Source organism: Polypterus senegalus, chromosome 5 (genome assembly GCF_016835505.1).
Source record: "Polypterus senegalus isolate Bchr_013 chromosome 5, ASM1683550v1, whole genome shotgun sequence".
In the NCBI taxonomy this organism is placed as follows: Eukaryota; Metazoa; Chordata; class Cladistia; order Polypteriformes; family Polypteridae; genus Polypterus; species Polypterus senegalus.
The window spans coordinates 172554447-172577458 of NC_053158.1; the positions used below are offsets into that span (position 1 = coordinate 172554447).

At 39.1% G+C, this 23012-nt stretch overlaps 1 protein-coding gene across 1 annotated transcript in view; it reads left to right on the plus strand.

The window, feature by feature from the left end:
• paxip1 (PAX interacting (with transcription-activation domain) protein 1) overlaps positions 1 to 23012 on the plus strand; it is a 99242-nt gene that overhangs the window by 38460 nt on the left and 37770 nt on the right. Inside the window, exons 8-11 of the mRNA XM_039753632.1 lie at positions 4643 to 4737; positions 10429 to 10524; positions 18127 to 18264; positions 22228 to 22349. Of these exons, the coding sequence (XP_039609566.1) occupies positions 4643 to 4737; positions 10429 to 10524; positions 18127 to 18264; positions 22228 to 22349 (451 nt within the window). The remainder of the gene's footprint in view (positions 1 to 4642; positions 4738 to 10428; positions 10525 to 18126; positions 18265 to 22227; positions 22350 to 23012) is intronic.

Here is a 23012-nt window from a genome sequence, read left to right on the forward strand (position 1 = left end):
AAGACGCTCTCTGCAGCTGCCCTCCTCTTACACTTTCACGAGACTGGAGACCTCCCGATCCGTGGCTTCGGTTTTGCTCTCATCCCAGTCCCCGAGACTTGATGTCCACCAATGACCAGGACGCACACATTGGGGACTCCACCACCAAGCCTCCCGACTTCCGCTGCCTTTCCGCGGCTTCTCTGCGGCCCGTCGCTTTCCTCTAGGCACTTCCGCTACCTGGTCACTCAGCGGGAGCAACATCAACTCAAACGTCTGGTTGTTGGCCTAACACCCAGCTTCCTAACAGCTGCCCTCGATCGCGCGCTCACCACACGCACGCACCGCCTGTCCGTCTCTCTTGCCCCGCATGCTTCCTCGCTCCCTGTAACCTCCGTCCTCTTTTCCTCATCTCTTTTCTCCTCTCTCCATTCCCCCAACCGACTCGCTTCTTTATAAATAGCGTGAGGGGCCATCACAGCTGTAGCATTAGCCACGGGAGCAATCACGAATGTTGGCAGTTCCTCACCTGTGCACACGGTGAGAAACGGCCACATCGACGACTGCCCGCTGCTCGCACAACAACGCCCCCCTCACGAAGCCGCCTCGGGTGCAGTGATTATTTAAAAATGGCCTTTGCTCAGTGAGCTGTGGACCCGCTATACCACATACCACCCCCCATAAAACTCCAGTTGCATGGGAAGGCTCCACACCACTGCCAACCCAATGCAACTGGAGCTCAGGTCCACAGCTCGGCCACTCTACACTGCACTAAAACCAATAAAAGCACTAAAACAATCCCACTAAAACAAACCAACCCAAGCCCCCTTCATAAAAACAGGACATTAAAAGAATAAGAACTTTAAAAGACAATTAAAATGACAGCAATAAATAAATGTGCTTAAAAAGCTCAGTCTCTTAAAAATGTCCTCCTCCGGCTTGGGTACGTGGGTCCTTCCAAAAAGTCAGTTACCAATCCCACTTGCTGCTCTGTCTCCTCTTCTGGCCTCCACTGCTAGCTCATCCCACCGCTGGGGAATCCCACTTCTGCCACCAAATGTGACGATGTGGGTTCTGGCTCCACTCTCCCATGGCTGTTTGGGAACCCTTGAACCCAACACCGTCGATAATGAAACCGAGTGAGCTAGTCAGTGGAGGCAAATAATTCCAGCAAGGGGAAGGTAAAAAGTGCAAAAGTGCTTTTATTAAAAGAAACAATCAAAACAGTGTTCCATAAATAGTGCAGTTTCAAAGTTCTTCATTAAATAAATAATCCATAAAACGAAAAAACGTGGAGGTTAAAACAATAATAAGAAAAAACAATCCTTTAAAACCAGAGGTTAAAATCTTCTCTAGGAAGCAGTCTTTAAAACAACAAATCCGTTGTAACGTTTCTGTTAGCGTCTCACCTGCTTATCCCGTTTGGGCTTAGCAGCAGGCAAGACGCTCTCTGCAGCTGCCCTCCTCTTACACTTTCACGAGACTGGAGACCTCCCGATCCGTGGCTTTGGTTTGGCTCTCATCCCAGTCCCCGAGACTTGATGTCCACCAATGACCAGGGCGCACATTGGGGACTCCACCACCAAGCCTCCTGACTTCCGCTGCCTTTCCGCGGCTTCTCTGCGGCCCGTCGCTTTCCTCTAGGCACTCCCGCTACCTGGTCACTCAGCGGGAGCAACATCAACTCAAACGTCTAACACCCAGCTTCCTAACAGCTGCCCTTGATCGCGCGCTCACCACACGCACGCACCGCCTGTCCGTCTCTCTTGCCCCGCATGCTTCCTCGCTCCCTGTAACCTCCGTCCTCTTTTCCTCATCTCCATTCCCCCAACCGACTCGCGCTTCTTTATAAATAACGTGAGGGGCCATCACAGCTGTAGCATTAGCCACGGGAGCAATCACAAATGTGGGCAGTTCCTCACCTGTGCACACGGTGAGAAACGCCCACATCGACAACTGCCCCGCGGCTCGCTACAACAACGCCCCCCTCACGAAGCCGCCTCGGGTGCGGTGATTATTTAAAAATGGCCTTTGCTCAGTGAGCTGTGGACCCGCTATACCACAGGAGGTTCCAAATACATATAACGTTGGGTATTACAGGCATGATCACCCCAGAGCTACAAGCCAGGTAGGTGTAATATCAGATCATTTCTTAGTCTTTAAGTATATATAGAAGTAATCGAGGGCAATCCAGCATATCCATTATAATACAGAAGACAGTCCATCCCAGCACCTAGATCGTCACAGTGTAAAGAAATGTTCATAAGACTCATCCTGGGAATCCCTAAAAGATTCAGTTGTTCTGGAGGCTGAAAGCCCAGTTAAGGCGAAGTCCATGAAGTCTATATAAATGAATCCAAATCAGTGCAGTTCTAGTCATGGGTTTGGCAAACACACGCTAAGGATATGCCGTCGGATCATCTGCTGTCTTTCTGCTGCTGGTGAGCTGTCTGTTCTGCTTGTCACATGTCGTTGTTTTAAGTTGCTGTGAGCACATAATGCTTGTCTGCCAAAAGTAATCCAACAACTGCTAGGTTAGATGTCGGTGAACTTGTTTTAAATGATGGCTCACTGCCTTGTCTCACCTGACGTTGTAAAAACAATACTTATCCTTTATTTCCGGCCCCGGGCATGGTTAATTGTCTTTCTCGCATGATGTATAACGCTGCTCGCGTTGTGAAGGGGGGGACAGCGTTGATCATTTTAAAGCCTGTACAGCCGCTGTCCTTTTTGCCTCATCGTGTCTCTGCTGCTCACGTTGTGATCGCTTCTCCGTGATCATAAATATACACATGACTGAATTGTGTTTTCTTTGAAATTAAACTTGTCATTGCTTTAACTGTTGCGGGACCACAAATTCTCATAGCGTATGGTCCATTATTTTGTAAATCTACATTTTGTGCATTGAGTGATGCAAAGGCGAAAAGACTCTGTTTTCTGCTCTTTGCCTTTTATTTCTGACCTCACTTTGTCCTGCTGTTTTTTCAATTACACCTGGTCCTGATGATTAATTTCCTTTTGTTTGTGCTAATGCGATCTTTACTATCTTTTTTTTGATACTGTAGCAACTGACGTAATAAAGTGTAACAAAAGTTTTACTAGAACAATCGCCGACTTCGTGACCCCAAATACAACTTTCTAGCACCCTCTCCAACCCCTCATCCCCCGGATCTCGCCCAATTTACAATCAATCAATACCCCGCTATCAGTCTTCCATGCTGTACTCCATCTTCCCTCAGTCACTTAAAACAAAAAAGGCTTCAACCTGGCTGGGACACTAGAATACTTTTGAATTTTACTGCTTTTATATTCTTTACCTTTCTCTGTATGTTTATCGTGCCATCATTTGTTTGAGCCTTTCAAATTCCAATGCTTTCATCATCTCTTATTTGCCTTTTTTTCTCTCCAGCGCTTTTGGGTCTCTTTTCTCCGCGCTGCTGTTTCTTCTTTGCTTAGTCGTTGATGTTTCATCTACAACGTATTGTCCTTATACTCTTTATATGTGCTGAGAGCCCAGGATCTGTGTGTGCTACGTGCCTTTACATGACTGAGTGTTTGCTGGCTGTGCTCTCTTATTTGATATTGTTTGCGTCTCTTAAGTGTCTTCTGAGAAGATCACGTCTCGTTGCCCTGCTTTTCCTGTCCAGGATTTTTTTTTAATAGAGAGATATGTCAAAAATGTATGTACAGTTAAAAACAAGTTAATTTTATATATTTGTTAAACTTTTTATTCTTGCATTTTCTCCTTCATTTATAGATGGTTTGATTATTGCTGAATTACTTGATGATGTAAATATAACCATTTAGGTATATTTCTGAGCAAATTTAAGCAAGATGGGTGGCATGATGGTGTACTGGTAGCACTGCTGCCTTGCTGTAAGGAGACCAGGATTCACATCCCAGTGTAGAGTTTGCCTGTTTTCTGTGTGGGTTTCCTCTTAGTGCTCTGGTTTCCTTGTGTCCCTTGTGTGTTTTGTGGTGTGTGTTTGTATGTGAGTGTGTTCACACTGAGATGAACTGGCACCCTGTCCTGAGATGGTTCCTGCATAACTCCCTATGTTTGCCTCATATGCCCTACCTAGGACAGAGTGGGTGAGAAAATACAATGAATGAATGGATGGATGGATAAATAAATAAATAAATAAAGCAAGATTGAAACAAGACCCAATGATAAGATACACCTGTCAGTGGCACTTTTTGATAGTTCCAGTCAGGTGACAGAAAAAGAATCTTAGCACGAGTGTCCCACATTTTATATGTTGCCATCTATTTTAAGCCATAGGCAGATGTTTCTGTGACTTTTACATTGATGCCATGTATATATAGCTTTCATAAACAGAGATGAGTGAAGACTCTGGTCTGTGTATGTTTTAGTCGTTTTCAGAGTGATCTCATCTTTTTAATTGAAAAAAGAAAGGGGGAAAATAGGTAACACATAATATACAGATTCAGTCTGTTTTCCTGCCTCTGTTATAAAATAGTGCTTTCACATTTATTGTATGGATTTTTAAAAATTGTTTCTAAGAACAATAGGATGTCACCATGTAATTCTTTCAAACTGCATATATCTACAGCCTCCTGGTGGCAACATTTGCTATTGCAGCCAAAAAGTCACCATGGCAGAGATTAAATCTTTTTTAAATTGTTTTTGATATTCTTCTAGTCCCAGAAGAAAGTTTCCTAACAGGCTGTGTCTTTGCTATTGCTGATTATCCAGAACAAATGTCAGACAAGCAGCTTTTAGCCACCTGGAAACGGGTAAGTGATAACTTTAATAAAATTTCACTGACAGGTCAGCATATCAGCATTAGAATATTTCATACCTATGCAGTGTCAAGATGTCTCATTTAGATTTGCTTCAGTATATTTTATAATATTATGTTATATGTACATACACATTAGAGTGCAGCCAATATTCAATGTTATTTAACGATTACATGCTCTGTTTTCATATCAACAGTTTTGTTCTATATTAAGATAATCAGAATTTAGACTTACTATTTTCTTAAACTGGAGAGTGACTTTCAGCGTGACTTTAGACAAATTAGAAACAAAAAAATATAATTCTGAGTCTGAAAAATTGCTGAGAAACTATCTTGCACACAAAAAAAAAAAACGATTCCCTATAATAATGCCAGAGCATGCAAAAAAATCAATGGATGATCTCGGGTGTAAGATCCCACCCCCCAGAAAAAGAAACAACACCTGGCATTATTGGGATTTTTTGTTGACTGTGTAAAAAGCAGTAAAACAAATTGGCTTGTGCATCTGAGTTCTATGCATCTTGTGCAGTATGTTGAACTGAAGATCAGCATCAAGTCTTTAAGTGGAGGGAAATATGCTTTACAGGGCCTGCAGTGTCAAATATATGAATTTAACCTGCAAGTGAAAAAATATAAACAAAAAAGTTCTGCCATCTGATTTTGGACTCGAGGTATACTCCATTTCAGAAAGTGTTTGATTTGAGTGCCCTTCTAAAGTTAAGAGAGTATGACGCCTCCTAAAGCCTCTGTAAACCAGGTCAGGCACCCTTGCAATCCCAGGATAGGTCTCACCACAAGTAGTTTGACCTCTTAACTCCACAGAGAGGCCTTGACCTACTAGGCCCAAAATTAGTAAATGACTTTCAAAGTTCCAAACAATTCCTTTAATGTCCCCTAATATACCACAAATACCATTTTTGGGAGAGGAACTGTCAAATCTTGGGCTAGTAAAGACAAAGTATCTTTATAAATACAATAACTTATTTAGATATAGCAAAAAGGATATGCCTAAAAAGGCAATCCAATGTGATATAATCCAATAGCCCAAATCCACAAGACACAGGGGAAAGAAAAATAAACACGACTTATACTGAACGGAGTCACTTAAACTTCATTGGACCACTGAAGGATCTGCTGGATGGTCCTTCAGCAGTGACATCATATACTGTAAATAAATACAAAATACAAGGTAAATAAGTGAACACTTCATTATACATAGATAGTAAATAATAAACATTTTAAAAGGGGGTATAGAATTAAAGAATAATAAACAAAACCTACAGAAACAACAAAGAAACATGAAAATGAATGATTTCGAGACCACAAAAACCACAGAAATACAGAAAATAAACAATCCAGAGAGTAAAACTTAGACAAAAAATGATCAATGTATCAAAACAAAAATGATCAATGTATTGCACACCCAGTAGGATGTGTAAATATTCTTTGTGAGAACTGCAGTAGTATAAAATTCATAATGTCATAACCACAAGTGGTAGAAAGGTTATTTTAATTCATTATTAATTATATTACAGACATTTTCTGTTACAGTGATCATCTTTTAAAATTTCCCTTATTGAGCCATCCTTCATATATATATCCCGAACTTTTATTATTAAAAACTTCAAATTTGTTTTTTTTTTTGTCATTGCTTATTGTGAGTCTTTTAATCAAACTTTAAGCTTTCTGGACAGTGAAATGCATCATCCCTAACAGATAATATTTTTTTTAATATTCTTGTACATGCACACCAGATTAGTGCAATATTATGTGAAATTGAAAATTGATAAAATAAACCATTAAAACTTTTATTTGACTTAAGGAAATTATGGAATTAACCTCCAGGTCTTAACCCTGCATGTGACTTGGACTTTGGATTACAGCTAACCTCGAGTCACGTTCGGGGTGATGTGTTATGATACGTCTTGTAGTGTTAAGCCCAATTAACTCTGCAGACAGTATTCTGTTGCCATCTAGTAGTGAAATAACATCATGCTAAAAAATATATATATATATTCTTTTCTTTCTGACACTTTATGGTAAATATAAGGTAACTCATCAATTTTCATTAGTGGGGTATAGAGCCTTCAACAAAAGCCCAAATACATAAAGATAGTTGTAGAATGAACTGTAACCGAATCATTACTCAAATCAAGAGATAGTGATGACAGTGTAAATTGGCCATCAAATGTTGACATGGAGAGTGAAACTGATGCGTGACATGGTACTGTATGATCAAACCACTGTGATATGCCCAATGAATTTGGTCGTATGAACCTTGAGCATGGTGCGATAGTAGCTGCCTGACAAAAAGGCTAAATTATGATCAAGTTGATGAATAAACAAACCATTAGTCCCCTATGCTCTGTTCACAATGTGGCAACTTCCTCTGACTCAATTTTCTTGTCAGGGGAAATGTGAAAGTCACTAAGCCTTGTGCTGTGGTAGACTGCAATGCCACAAGGCACTGACATTATACCTTCTCATCTGCAAGCAACAGAAGAAACGGTGTAAGAAAAATGTTCAAAGAAACACACTTCTACTGACCCAGTTGAAACATCAGGCTATGCATTGGTGACTAAATCTGCATCAGTACAGCAGCAGACAATACACATATCTTTTCTACTCTATGTTAATGCTATTTACAAGTTTGTTACATGCATTTTCTTGCTGATAAAAATTAAGTGCTTTCAGATCCATTTTCCTGTGGTAAGCAATGGCAACTTCTCAATTCACTGACTTTTTCATGATGCAGTCAGGGTGATTATAGTCTTTTAATTTAAAAAAAAATCATAATTTTTATTGGCATTTTACACTGGATTGGCTTATAGCCTTTTTCATTTTTGCATACCCATTTTGGAAAAGACTATAAAAATGTAGACTGGGGTGTCAGTCAGGTGGAATGTAATTGACTATTTTATCCTCTTTGTACAGGTAAATTATGCTAATAATAATTATAATAATAATTATATATATATATATATACACAGTGGGATGCAAAAGTTTGGGCAACCTTGTTAATAATCATTATTTTTCTGTATAAATCGTTGGTTGTTACGATAAAAAATGTTAGTTAAATATATCATATAGGAGACACACACAGTGATATTTGAAAAGTGAAATGAAGTTTATTGGATTTACAGAAAGTGTGCAATAATTGTTCAAACAAAATCAGGCAGGTGCATAAATTTGGGCACCACAAAAATGAAATGAAATCAATATTTTTACTAGATCCACCTTTTGCAGAAATTACAGCCTCTAAACGCTTCCTGTAGGTTCCAATGAGAGTCTGGATTGTGGTTGAAGGTATTTTGGACCATTCCTCTTCACAAAACATCTCTAGTTCATTCAGGTTTGATGGCTTCCGAGCATGGAAAGCTCTCTTTAACTCACACCACAGATTTTCAATTTTATTCAGGTCTGGGGACTGAGATGGCCATTCCAGAACGTTGTACTTGCTCCTCTGCATTAATGCCTTAGTGGATTTTGAGCAGTGTTTCGGGTCGTTGTCTTGTTGAAAGATGCAGCCCCGGCACAGCTTCAGCTTTGTCACTGATTCCTGGACATTGGTCTCCAGAATCTGCTGATACTGAGTGGAATCCATGTGTCCCTCAACTTTGACAAGATTCCCAGTCCCTGCACTGGCCACACAGCCCCACAGCATGATGGAACCACCACCATATTTTACTGTAGGTAGCAGGTGTTTTCTTAGAATGCTGTGTTCTTTTTCCTCCATGCATAACGCCCTTGTTATGCCCAAATAACTCAATTTTAGTTTCATCAGTCCACAGCACCTTATTCCAAAAAGAAGCTGGCTTGTCCAAATAAGCTTGAGCATACCTCAAGCGGCTCTGTTTGTGCTGTGGGCGGAGAAAAGGCTTCCTCTGCATCACTCTTGCATACAGCATCTCCTTGTATAAAGTGCGCCGAATGGTTGAACTATGCACAGTGACTCCATCTGCTGCAAGATGATGTTGTAGGTCTTTGGTGCTGGTCTGTGGGTTGACTCTGACTGTTCTCATCATTCGTCACTTCTGTCTATCCGAAATCTTTCTTGGTCTGCCACTTCGAGCCTTAACTTGAACTGAGCCTATGGTTTTCCATTTCCTCAATATGTTCCTAACTGTGGAAACGGACAGCTTAAATTTCTGGGACAGCTTTCTGTATCCTTCCCCTAAACCATGATGGTGAACAATCTTTGTCTTCAGGTCATTTGAGAGTTGTTTTGTGACTCCCATGTTGCTACTCTTCAGAGAAAATTAAAGGAGGAAGGAAACTTACAATTGACCCCCTTAAATACTCTTTCTCATTATAGGATTCACCTGTGTATGTAGGTCAGGGGTCACTGAGCCAATTTGAGTTCCAATAATTAGTTCTAAAAGTTTTGGAATCAATAAAAATGACAACGGTGCCCAAATTTATGCACCTGCCTGATTTTGTTTGAACAGTTATTGCACACTTTCTGTAAATTCAATAAACTTCATTTCACTTCTCAAATATCACTGTGTGTGTCTCCTATATGATATATTTAACTGACATTTTTTATCGTAACAACCAACGATTTATACAGGAAAGTAATGACTATTAACAAGGTTGCCCAAACTTTTGCATCCCACTGTGTGTGTGTGTGTATATATATATATATATATATATATATATATATATATAGTGAACATTGCCCCGGACACAGACAGGCAGACACGCTCAGGTCACCCAAGATACGTTTATTTTTCATTCCTTTACAAAAGTTCATGCTAACCAACCCCAATACCCTTCAGTCCAGGCCAATCCAATGCCTTCTCTTTCTTCTTCTCTTTTCTCTCTCTCTCTCTCTCTCTCTCTCTTTTCTTCAGACCGCCTCCTGCCTTCTCCAGACCTTGTCACTCTTCCACCCGACTCTTGTCCCTTCTGCAGGGAGGCAGCCCCTTTAAATAAGCACCCGGATGTGCACCAGGTGTGTTCCCGGCAATCTCCCACAGACACGCCCCAGTGTGGCGGAAGTGCTGGCTGTCTCCTTAAAAGCACTCCGGGTGTCCCCGTTTTCTCTTTCCCCCCAGCACTTCCGTGTGTGGCGGAAGTGCTGAGGTCTAGGGTCTTCTTGGTATTGGGGTCCCCCTGGCGGTAACCCCGGGTCACTACAGGGTCGAGCTTCCCAGCTCTTTACCCGAAGCCTCCAGGGCGGTCGCCCCCTCGAGGTCTGGAGTAGGCATCAGCCCTCTTTCTGTCTTCTCAAGCGTCCCGGCTGGGTACCACCTCCCTCCGGTTGTGAGAATATATATAATTAGAATATTTACAAAAGAACAGTTTGTCACATTCAGTGCTTTGTTACACAACACTGTAACCTTCCAATCATCACAAATGCAAAACAACTGTCATTCTTATTGTTATATATAGTATTCAGCCCGTTGTCCTACCAGCACACTACAATTAAAACTTCCATTCAGAGGTTAAAAACAATATGACTGGCAATAGTGTGGGCTTTTAATTTTGCATTGTGGAATTAGTAGTGAATATGCAGTACTGTCTCTCTCAATCCTATAAAATTCGATATTTTTAAAATTTGAGTAAGCGATTCAGTGTTCCTCATTTCTGATATCCGTTACAGTTAATTCTCACTAGCTTCTTCTGCACTTTGCTTCAGCTGCACTTTAAACAAGCTTGCTTTTTTGTTTTGTTTTTATATTAGATCATTCAAGCTCATGGTGGCATTGTGGATTCATCACTTAATGCACGTTGTACACACCTTTTGTGTGAAAGTCAAGTTAGCAGTATGTATCTTCAGGTAAGTTGTGTTGTTTTAAACAATTTGAAAGTGTTTTAAAACTAGTAAAATTGTTCAGTGTGTAGAAGACATTTTTAATAGGTTATTTACTCTTGTAGGCATCATTACTATTTTGTTAGTAATTTTTAAAATGCATTTAAATACATTTGAGAATAAAATTTGCATGTCTGGAACCAAAATACAAGCTTTGTACTTTATTTTGCATTAACTGTTAGCCTATACTAAGATTGCTAAAAGCAGTAGACCACTAAAGATTTTAGTAGGAGACACTTAAATGCCAAGGTTTAAAAACCTATTTTGGCCTTATAATATGTGGGCTTAGAGCTGGGTGGCTAGGAGACAAAGGTCCTAATGATGGTAGGTGCTATGGCCAATGCAATAGAGGTGGAAGATGAACAAGGTAGCTTCCCTGACTTACTAAATTGAAAAGGTGTTTTAGGCACCTCATTCACTAGTTTGGGGACAAATGCTGGTCTAGGTAGGACCAGTAAGGCCATATTATTTAATTTGTTGTTTATTTACTTTGTATACTACTTAGGTTCATTGATCTTTCTAACTGCCTGTGTTAGTGTGTAGTGCACAGAACCTTTAATCAATTATTAGTAAGACAGTAATACTTGCAGAGTCGTGACAGGTTACCTGTTGATAAGCACATGCAATGAAAACTTTAATTACTTTGGGTACATGTGTGTGTATATATACGTACATTTATATACCTTATTGTTATCTTTGTGTATTTTGTACAATAAGATGATATATTTTAGATTCTTTGGCTACTTTGGCTGTTGTTCCAGGTTCTTAAAGAAACCCTTCTAAGTTGAATTCTATCCCTCATAGCTTTAAAATACAATTAACATATGTCTCAAGAGGCTGTTTTATGTATTCCTGAGGCTACATTTATTGTCCATTTTTACTAAAATAACATCCATTTAAAATGAACAGTTATTTCAATTTTTAAAAGTAGTTGTACAAGTTCATACAAATTTGGCAATTACCTTTATGAATTACTCTATATAGCTGTTTACCCACTTTCATTAAGCTTGTTTCTAGCCAGGGCTGTGGAGGCGGTAGATAAATGCTCCGATTCCGACTCCTCAGTTTCTAAATCTTCCGACTCGGACTCCCCGACTCCGACTCCTCTGTATGTATATACTATGCTAATGTATTTTCTACATCCATTGAAGGAAAGGAAGGCAACATACATGTCATTTCACCACAGAACTACTGGCTAGGAAGCCAACACTCTACTATAATGCCAGATTAAAGACAAACATAATTGATTGGCGGCGCGGATTGCGGGTGTCCACATGGACGGCAGATCCAGCTTGCCGAAAATCTCGACCACCGCCCCCATCCAAAGTAATGTGATGCCTCTGTCTGCTGCAGTGGCTGTCTCCTCTGTCAGCCAGCCGGAAGTTTAGTGCATTGTGTCACTCACCGGCCAGCTGATCAGCAGAACGAGCCTCTGCTGGAGACAGGTAGGGAGATCTGTGTTCTCGGCTCCTTCCCCCTTCACTAGCGCAGCGAAGGGGAGCCGACGGAGCTGAGAACACCCAGATGATTTTTCAGGCGTTTGGCGTGATGACTCGTTGAACGGCCGAAAAATCGGCAGTGCATCTGTAAATGTATGGGGGGCTTTAGGCTAGGTTCACAGTTCCCTGTAACAGTGGAACACGACACAATGGAAAGCGGTGCCGCACCTTACCTGTGCATTACATCCCATATAGTGACGCATACAGTCAATGAAAAGCATGCTTCATGGTTACTTGACATGTTCGTTTTGTGGTAACATTATGCACTGCATGCATTGGGCTTTATTCTTACACCAGAGAAGTAGTTCATTATGACTGTTTGTGAATTGGGACATTTCAACTTACTTTTTTAATTCCCATTTAAATTTAGTAGGAGTCGGTTACCTTTTTGCCGACTCCGACTCCAGGTACCCAAAATTGTCTCCGACTCCTCGACTCCGACTCCGACTCTACAGCCCTGTTTCTAGCTATTATACTTTGTTAATTTAACATTTATACTCATAAGCAGAAAAATCATGATAGTTATTGTTAATGTGTAAGTTATTTATTAGTTTAAAAAATGACAAAAAAATAATGCCATTAATATTACACAAAATCATTGAACATTGTTGACATCTAGTTTAAGAGATGAGGTGACAGTGGTGGGATCGCTAGTCAATGCAGTGTTAGCAATGGTGTCAGTTAGTGAGAGGTTTTATGGATAAAAATGACAACAAACAAAATTATCCTTTTGACCCCTTTTTTTTTTATTGTTTAGGAAAGTGATCAACTTGCTTTATTGCTTTATCGTGCACTGTGTATTCTTCCCATGTAGGCTTGGGATTTCTGTTTGCATCCCCAAAGATACGCATGCTATGTTAGCTGGGCATTCCTGGTTGGTCCTGTGTGGGTGTATGCATGTGTCAGCTCTGCGATGAGCTAGCAGCTTGTCCTGGGCATTTCACCTAATACAACTAGCAGTCTTTTTGGGAGTAAATAGTGGATTGGTAGGTGACTTCAACGTGTCACAGTGTTTTAGTCCTAATCTCATTGCTCTCTCTAGTAGCTTTGACTACCTCCCACTTAAGCAGGTAACTAGAGTTAAATTTATTAGCCTTATTTTGAAACATGTCTTATTGTCATGTAGTTTGGACTGTGATCTTCTGTGCTCTGATAGAGCCTGAAATCCTTTCATCAAAGTGCAGAAGCTTGATAGTTAAGCCACTGTTTAGAATTTCATTCTTCAGTCTGAGCCCCAGTTTTGATTAAAATGTTTGATTTGAGTCTCTGTTCACAAAGAAAAAATAATTGCCCGGGAACAAAAAAAATGTTCACATTCCAGATTTAGATTTTAGTACATTGTCATCCTACATTTACAGTTAAAAATATATTTTTGTTATTATATAAAACAGACCAACAGTAGATAACTTTATGGCCATAGATATAAGTGAAGTGTGATTATAGTAATAACATTGGTTTTTACATAACCTCAAGTATTAATATTTCTAGAAGAACAAATTATTATGTCAGCATATGATCAGAATTAACACTAAAAGATTTTTTAAGCTGTGTTTGATTAGAGATACCACACAACATTTGATCACACATGCACCAATACTCAGCTGTAATAAATATGCTTTGATTAACAGCTCTCCTTTTATCTAAAATCATTAAAAGATTTTTTTTAGGCTGTGTTTGATTAAAGATGTCACAAAACATTTTTTTATCAGACATGCATCGACATACTGCTATAATAAATACACTTTGATTAAGAACTACTACTATCCAAAATCATGCTGTATTTCTACTGTTAGTAGTAACCATGATTAGGGTTCATGCTCTGCTTTGTAGCATTAAGCTTAAAGTATATTAATGGTTGACCTTGTCTTAAAAAAGTTTGGGAACCCCAGGACTAGTGCTGTGTAACGTGTGTCAATCCTTTCAGCCAATGTTTCTGGTATAGCCCACGCTTTTCCCACTAACTTAAATTAGGGTATGCTTCTTAGCATTATGTTTATCCCCCTGTAAAATCAAAAACATTTAATTTTTTTCAGGAATAAAAAATTATCATTATGTGTAACAGAGACACATAAATACCATAATGTCAGCATAACTACAGTAGAAGAAGTATAGCTAGAGTCCACTGCTGTAGTGATATAAATTTAATCAACATCCTTCATGTAATATGTTTTGAAACAGTCACTAATGCACAGTAGAAGTGTATTTGTTTACACATTTTTCTTATTAAATTTTTCCGTGACTTGCGCATAAGAGGGTCGAATGACAGTGTGTGAACTGCAAAATCAAAACACCCCCTGTGTTTTTGCAAGCTACTCAATCATTTTTTGTTTTGCCCATGCACATGCTCACACTATAGTGAACCTTAAGGTAAACAAATTCACTGGGCGTATCAGAATGGTTTAGTCATTTTACTATCCCTGTGAGTTTCTGATAACCAGTTCACACTCTCAACACTGTCATTTGATTCAACTAACAGTTCATTTTCAGTTTGTTATAAAATTGGCTTTACAACTTCTTGTTTACATGTAATTGTATCTTGGTTGAAGGCTCTGCCCCACTCATAAATATTCATGAGTTACCTTAAGTTTTAATTTTCATTAGAGATACCACACAACACAAAATGGCGGAATGCATAGACATGTTCATGATTTTTTTGCAGTGTGATGTTATTTCATCCACTAAATGGCAATAGAATACTGTCCCGAGAGTTATTCTGGCTTAACATTGTAAAAGCACATTATTACATGTCATCCAGCATCTGACTCTGGCTTAACACTAGAATTCCTGAAGCCTGCAAAAATATTCGTAATGCCGGGTCACCTTAATTTTACTCACACCTTCTTATCACTGTGTTAATTGTGCACCGATAGCGCCTTTGTTTTGCAAATTTTTCAATTGGCCTCAGGCAGGCAGCCTGCTATCCCATCCCCCACTGATGCAGCTGATGTCAGACACAAAATTCTCACAGCTGAAGTCTGTAAATCTGGGAGTGAGGCGTCTGGAATGTTATAGGAAAATAATATATTGTTATTTGAAATGCATACGTTTCATGTATGTTCAGTGTCTACAACAATCTGTGTAAATGTAGTGTGATGTTTCTTGTGATTATATTGCTTGCAATTAATTGTTGTGATTACCTTATGGATAGATCCATATCAAATACTACTGAATGAGAAAAGTTGAGTTTTTACTATAACATTCTGTTCATCCACCCTGAGGAAGCAAGATGGCTTGACATAATTTACAATTTGTTGTCAAAACTCTCATTTTCTTATGGTGATCACAACATTCAGGATAATCGATTTTATGTATCAGTTAGAGAGCAAGGAAATAAGTAAGAATTTTTAATTATTCATTTCATTTTATAAGGGTGTGCAAGGATACGATTCAGTTATATTATTTGGTCTACCGTCTGAAATGGATCAAACGTTGCTCCCTCCAGCTGATCTGCTTCAGTTAAACCTCACCAAAAGGTTATGTCAGTCTGTGGAACTGTCCTACTGTATGTGGATTAAATGCTACAGTTAGTATTTCAAATTGATTGCAATTTGCAATGTAAATACTGCTATTGCCAAAGTTGAATGATGAAATTTTGCGTTTTCTCTAATATGTTAAAATTTGTTTCTTGAACATAAATGTGGGTATTTTAATGTAACCCACTTTCCAATTAATTTAAGAAAAATGTATTTTACAGATCCTTTTCTCCAAAAGAGGAAGAAGTAAAATCTTCCTGTGCAAAAGACTTTGCCAGATGAGTCTCGCTTCTGTGTGTATTAGTGTTGTACTGGCTGCCTAATTATGGACTCTGAGACCTTCCCTGCTCCAGAGCTTATAAGCTTTATCTCAGCTCCTCACTCTGTCTTTTGGTTTACTGTCTTTACTGTATAGTCACAACGTGTAGATGCCATACTTTAGTTAGTGAGCTGCTTTAAAAAGAAACAATTAACCAAAATCAAAAAATGTTATTTTGCCTTGAGTGTTCAATGTCACACTCATACACAGTGAAGGAAAACATCAAAAGTTCAACTGATTGAGAAAAATGGATATTTTGGCCTACAAAATATCCTGCTACACATCTTGCGACAGCTAAATAACACTGTCTTTAGGAAAGGCATTCCCTTGGTAATACACATCTTATTCTTGGAAGCACACTAGGACATTTGTCTAAAAAATGAATATTCTAAAACCCCAGTCGCATTATATGATTTTCCAGCGATTGTCAGTCACAGTCTTCATTTACATAATCTTAGAGAATCATTAATTTGCAGCATGCTGCCATGACCGCCATTAGTGTAGTCTGACATACCCAATACTGCAAGTCACCGCAATAGAATCAAACAGGTTTGATATTAGTCTTAAGTCGTAGGGATGGGCTCTGTTTGTGCGGTAGGAGAGAACTAATGGAGGTATATGTGATGATGTGGGTTCTCTCCACACTCCCATCTTGCCTCTGGGATCACTTGAACTCAACAGCGTCGGTAATGTTACCGATGAGCTAGACAGTGAGGCAACAACATAGCAAAGGGGTGGTACAAAAGTGCAAAGTGCTTTTATTTATAACAACAACAAAACAACAAAGTGTTCAAAGTTAAATAAAGTGCAGTATCCAAAGTTCAATAAATAATCCATCAAAGAAATGTGGAGGTTTAAAATAATTACAAAAACAAACAATCCTTTAAAATGACGAGGAGGTTAAAACACAATGCAGGAAGCAGTCTTCTAAAAATCAATGTCAAGCCTGGTGCTTCTTTTACACTAGACGCTGTCTCTGCAGCTGACCTTCATACACTCACATAGGTCTGGAGGCCGTCCGATTCTAGCTTCGTTCGTACTCTCATCCCAGACCATGACTTAGCTTCTCTCCAAAAGGCCAGGACTCCCACGTTGGAGATTACACGCCCAAGTCTCCCGACTCAAGCTGTCTTCCACGGTGAGCCACCATCCTCACTAGTCACTCCCGCTCTTCTCCAAATGCTCAGCGAGAGTGACTACATTCAACTGCCCTCGGTATTAACTACACATTTCACTAGGGCCCACAGTCCAGCTGCACTCGAGCATGCTCTCGCTCACTTGTTTGCCTTCGCGCTCTTTCTCTCACCAGCTTTATTCTCACTTCCTTCCAGCAACCTCTGTCTCTCTTTCCATTCATTTTTCTTCCTTTTCCTTGTTCATCTCTCTTTTTTGTATTCATTCCAGCTGACTCGCGCTTCTATATATTGAGGGGGGCCATAGCAGCTGCAGTACATTAGCAGCCCCAGGAACCATCATCGATGTGGGCAGTCCATCACCTGTGCACTAGGTGAAAAACTCCCACACCGCAGATCACCCTGAGATCCGCTACAGCCACCACGCCCCCTCGTTAAGCCACGAGCGCGGTGATTATTTATTTTTAAAAAACTGGCCTTTGCTGTGAGAGCTGTGGACTCACAACACCACAGTATATTGCATAAATTTCAGCTATGAGGAATAAGGATAAACTTGGTGTTTTGGACCTTGCAAACAGAATAGATGCTTGTATTTCTAATATCTCATGCTTTACATACTACAACGGATTGGAAAAAGTAATAAAATAAAGGAATGAGATTGTGGCTGAACTAGCCCTACCTGGAAATCATTCCTACACAACCAGCTTTGTCCAGCAAGTTATTATTGGCTGTCAGAAAAAAAGGGATTAGCTTGCAATATGTGGAATCGCTAGAATGGTTTTTAACAGAGTGGTGTACTTGGCCATGCTCTGCATAACCTAGTTGTGTAATCTGACAGCCTCAGGTAGCAAGATCAGCAATTGCAGTTGTGAAGTATCACGTTCCCTTTACTACAACTTATATAATGTGCTGATCATCTTAAATGGTTACTGTAATTGTTTTTTTGCCTAGATATAGGATTTTTGATATGTATTATGACGTTTCCGTTCAGCTGTTATTTAAACCTTCATCAATGGACAGTTTTTTAACAGTACTGTAGGAAAAAAGCACATGTCTTCAATACAACATAAAGATTGTGTTTAGCACTCTAATTATGTTCCACTACTTTGCATGGGTGATTTAGTTTTCTCCATTTTTTGACCTAGGCTTTAAGAGAAGGAAGGCGTTGTATAACAGCTCACTGGCTAAATACTGTCTTGAAAAAGAAGAAGATGGTTCCACCTTATAGGACTCTCCATTTTCCATTTGCCTTTCCACCTGGAGGAAAACCTTGTTCCCAACATGTAAGTAACAGACATTTAAATTATAACACTGGATGATGCTAATTTTTTTTTGTCTCCTTCTTATTCTTGGTTTGAATACTAGTTAAGCTGGATTTTGGCAGGTAATTTTTAAGACATTGTGGTGGCTCAGCTAAATTTTATTGAAGCTACTTTGGGCCCTTGCTTCTCATATTAATCCAATAGAGTTGCAAAGTTGTGGATCTAGCATCCAAGTGCAAGGATTACTGACCTTTTGTCAACACTTTACATGCAGTCTCTTGTTTCACCATCCCTGCTATCTAATTTTAGCCCGGAATATAACGAGTAGCATGTCATATATACTTCATTTAAGTTCGTATATGCCTATCCCTGTGAAAATATTTTAGACTCCCTGCTAAGTAGAATGTCCTGTGAAATGATGAGTGTTGATCAGGAATGGGGGACTTCATTCAATATTGGCCAAATAGAAGTTTTACATACAGTATGACATGATATACTGATTGTTTTATTAATTTACTGGCTCTGGACAGTGTCAATGAACTATTTTGTCATATTTGTAAGTAAAATAGAAGATAAAAGGCAGTCTTCATCCAATAGTAGTAGTAGACCTTTAGGGTAAGAAACAGGTGATAGTCATAGTGTATAGTCCAATCCTGGACAGTAAGGGTAGATGTGGCATCTCTTTAAACCCATGCATTTTCTGAGCATATTTAGTAGATCATGCATTAACAATGGGCCCATTGTTGTGAAACACAAGGTGGCTAGTAGACTCCTTTCCTTGTCTTTTTGCCTAGAGTGACTGCCACAACTTAAAATGCAATTTTTGGTAATACTTAGTCTAACGGTAATCTGTGGCATATGATTCAAATCAGACTACTTCCTGAAATCAGCATTATAAAAAATGTGCCCATGATCTTACTGGCACCAGCTCAGTAGATTTTCTATTTTATTAGATGACCACAATACTTTCATTGTTAAAACTGTTGTTTATACTCAGGGTAGTTGTAAATTTCTTCCCCATGTATGAAACCAGGGCTTACTATTCATTTTTGAGACAGGGGGGAATCCCCCATTAAATTTAACACAAGGGAGGATACTGCCTAGGCGGTTACAAACCCAATCCCGAGCTGTTTCGTCGTGTAGTGGGTGCGGCAACACACTGTAACAGTACATGCTCCCCAACTTGACTTGACTTGACTAGTGAAAACATCCATTGATATTACTTTGGACAGTTGTCAAAACCAAGTGACATTTCTAGAAGTCAATAACATAAAGTAAAGGTGTATTGTGGCATCATAGGAAAAGCATCCTACAAAGTCCTCAATTTTCTGCTGAAATGGTCTTCTTTCAGTTAGAGAGGTTTATTCTCTTGAATATTATCCAATTCGTTGAGCATTATTTCTTATATTTTTGTGAGAGTCACTGATTTTACTTTTTAGATTTAGTTTTAAAGGTAGCCAGTCCACCACAAACAATTTAAAGAAATGACAATTGAGTGTCTTTGTCATATAGCACAACTACAAATTGGCGAGGTCAGTCCATCAAATAGCCACTGTGTTCAATCTTTATGGATGGAGCTGTAAGAGATTTAAGCACTACTGGATCCCATTGCAAACTTCAAGCTTACCTAGAATTTGAGTACCCTGTGATATAGTGCCTGCGACAAGATCTCCCACATTTCTGATCAGGATTGCACTTTTCTGGAGTGTATTTACCTTTATGAGACTCTGTAGTGAAAGTATTTAAGTCCCCTTGGGGTTGTCATAGTTAAGAAGAAATATTTTTCTTTCAGTTTTGATTTTATTGACTAAACACATAAGAGAGATTAACAGGTAATGTTGTCTTTGGACTATTAATAGAGTTGGAACATTCTCCAGACCAAACTGCTCAATGTCTTTATTTTACTAATGAGCAAAATCTAAGCAAACCGTTGGAAGCTCAGGTTAATTGTGTATAAAATGTGTATGAATTCATAATTTTTTGCTTGCTGTTTATATTTTGCTCTTTGTTAATGTTCAGGTTTTTTAAGCCATTATTTTATAATAAGCCATGTTATAAGGGTTGGAGACGGTGGCACTGACCAGAAAGCAGGAGACAGAGCTGGAGGTGGCAGAGTTAAAGATGCCGAGATTTACATTGGGTGTGATGAGGGTGGATAGTATTAGAGATGAGTACATTAGAGGGTCGGCTCAGGTTGGACAGTTGGGAGACAAAGTCAGAGAGGTGAGATTGCGTTGGATTGGACATGTGCAGAGGAGAGATGCTGGGTATATTGGGAGAAGGATTTTAAAGACAGAGCTGAAGGCCTAAGAGAAGGTTTATGGATGTGGTAGGAGAAGACATGCAGGTGATGGGTGTGACAGAGCAAGATGCAGAAGACAGAAAGATATGGAAAAAGATGATCCGCTGTGGCGACCCCTAACAGGAAAAGCCGAAAGAAGAAGAACAAAAAGTTTTATAATAAGTACACATGGGGATAACTCTGAAGTAGCAGTACCCTTTAGCAGCCAGTGTTCCTTATACCCGTGTCCACACTACTAATCGTGTATTGTCAGCTTTTCTGCATTTTACTTTCTGAAAAATTCCTAGTTATCTGCCACTTTGGTTCAGTATCGGTTCTGAGGTGCCAGAGCTGGTATCAGTACCAAACTCATAACTTTACTATCGATCCAGCATTACTCCTGGCTAATTAGTATAACATGCACATGTTTGATAGAAACTTTTGGACAGGAGAAAAACGGAAGGAGAGTGTGTAAACTTCACACAACTCAATATTTTTACTCAAAGCTCTGAACACATCAGATAGTGGTTATAAACAATATGCTACTTTGCCCTTTGCATTCAATGCAAGTATTATTTCATCCCATTTAATGCAGGCCATTTTATTAAAGACACTGCTTTGAGTGTACAGTTTATTCTGTTCCTGTAAAGTTTACTGTATATTTGCTTTAAATCAAAGAAAATTTTTAACAAAAAATAAAAGCTGACGTAACACATTGTATGTAAATGATGGCCTTGATTACTTTTTAAAAGCATAGCTTCTTATTAAAGCAGTTTCTTCTCTACCACACAGCTGTATCTCCTAACCTTTCTGTTTAGCAATTTTTCTGAACTCGTCTGTGGGTTTTGGGTCTGCTGCATATTTTTCTTTTTGCAAATATTCACTAATACCCACAAGATTCTTAGCTGGAGGACTTCTTTATTAAAACACTTTACATCTAACTCTTGATTCATATGTCTTTGCCTGCCTTCAACACTATAAAGGCCATGTCTAACTTATAGCTGTGTGGCACCTCTCTACTGCCAAGGCTTCAGCCTTTGAATTTGAAAAATGTCAGTGCTGGTTTCCCCTGCCTGCTGTGTGAGCCCTAGGAAATGCAATTGATCCGAGTATCTCTCACACAGCGAGGAGCTTTAATTGTGTGAAGCTGTCTGTTTTTTGTGGATTACTGGATAAATGTGCTGTAGAAAACAACTATCTTGTTGAGTATAGCACTGACTGATGTATAGGGAAATGAGTTTGCTGTGTGAATTTGAGTTATAAAGCAACAGAAATCTTTTAAATCATTGTTAGTCTTATATTCTGTTGAAACAGTCTGTTTGGAGGTGCAGATTTAGCACATTTTATGATTCGGTTATAGAGCTATCAAAGTAAGAAAAAAAAAAAAGAAAAATCTAAAAACAACTGAATCGTATTTTAACAATTATAGATTTGAAATATATTCACGTTCATGCCTTTGAAATTCTTTTTTTGCAGGATCTCAAATTCCATTTTGTTGATTGAGTGCCTATCAAAATGTCTGTCTTTGTTTTTTTCTGTTAGCAAAATAGTGCCTGTTTTAACAAATTTTTTATTCAGTAGAAAATGTGTTTTTATTCAGTTTTCTAACAGTTTTTGAACTTTGTTTCCTTGTGTGTTTGATTTGATTTCTAGATGTTTGAATACTTTGAAGAATGTATGCTTACATTCCTTTCTTTTATTAGATCATTTCAGTAACTGGGTTTGTAGATGCAGATCGGGATGACCTTAAACTGATGGCCTATTTAGCAGGAGCCAAATATACTGGTTATCTCTGCCGCAGCAATACAGTTCTTATTTGTAAAGAGTAAGTACTCACTTTTGCATATTTTTGATTTTGTTTTTAATACATATTTTTGATTTGTAACAACTTTATAAATATTGCCAAATGTGAAGACATGTTATTTATTAAACTGAGCAGTGTAACCTTTTAACCCTTAAACCGCCAGTACTGGCTATAGTCGGTTTACAATGCAATTTGCCAGCATGCTGGAGCCAAGTATATTCTGCAACGTACATTCGTTGAGTGCTGCAACTGGCTATAGTCGCTTCCCATTGCAATTTGCCAGCACGCCAGAGCTGATCAGTCAGTGCCGTACATTCGTTGAGCAGCCAGCTCATGACCACTGCCGCACCCTGCAGCACTGCAGCATCATTGTCCCTGGGATTCAGTTGCTGCACTAGACTAGCCTGCAGGCATCAGCGTTTACCTCTGTGTTCTTCCGTGCAGCCAGTTCAAGTGCAGTTGGCTCGGTGATTAACTGAATTTCATCAATGGCGTCAGTTGCACCTTGTACATATTGTTCCAGTAGTTTTTATAGTTCATTGGCAGTGTGTTAAATGACTAGTGTTGTAGTAATTGTGATGCTCTTTGCATGAAAAAAAAATGTGTTCCATTAAAATTTCATTTTTTCTTTGTGAATTGTGACATTTACGTAAAAAGTGCAGAAAAAAGTATTTGGCATCCAGA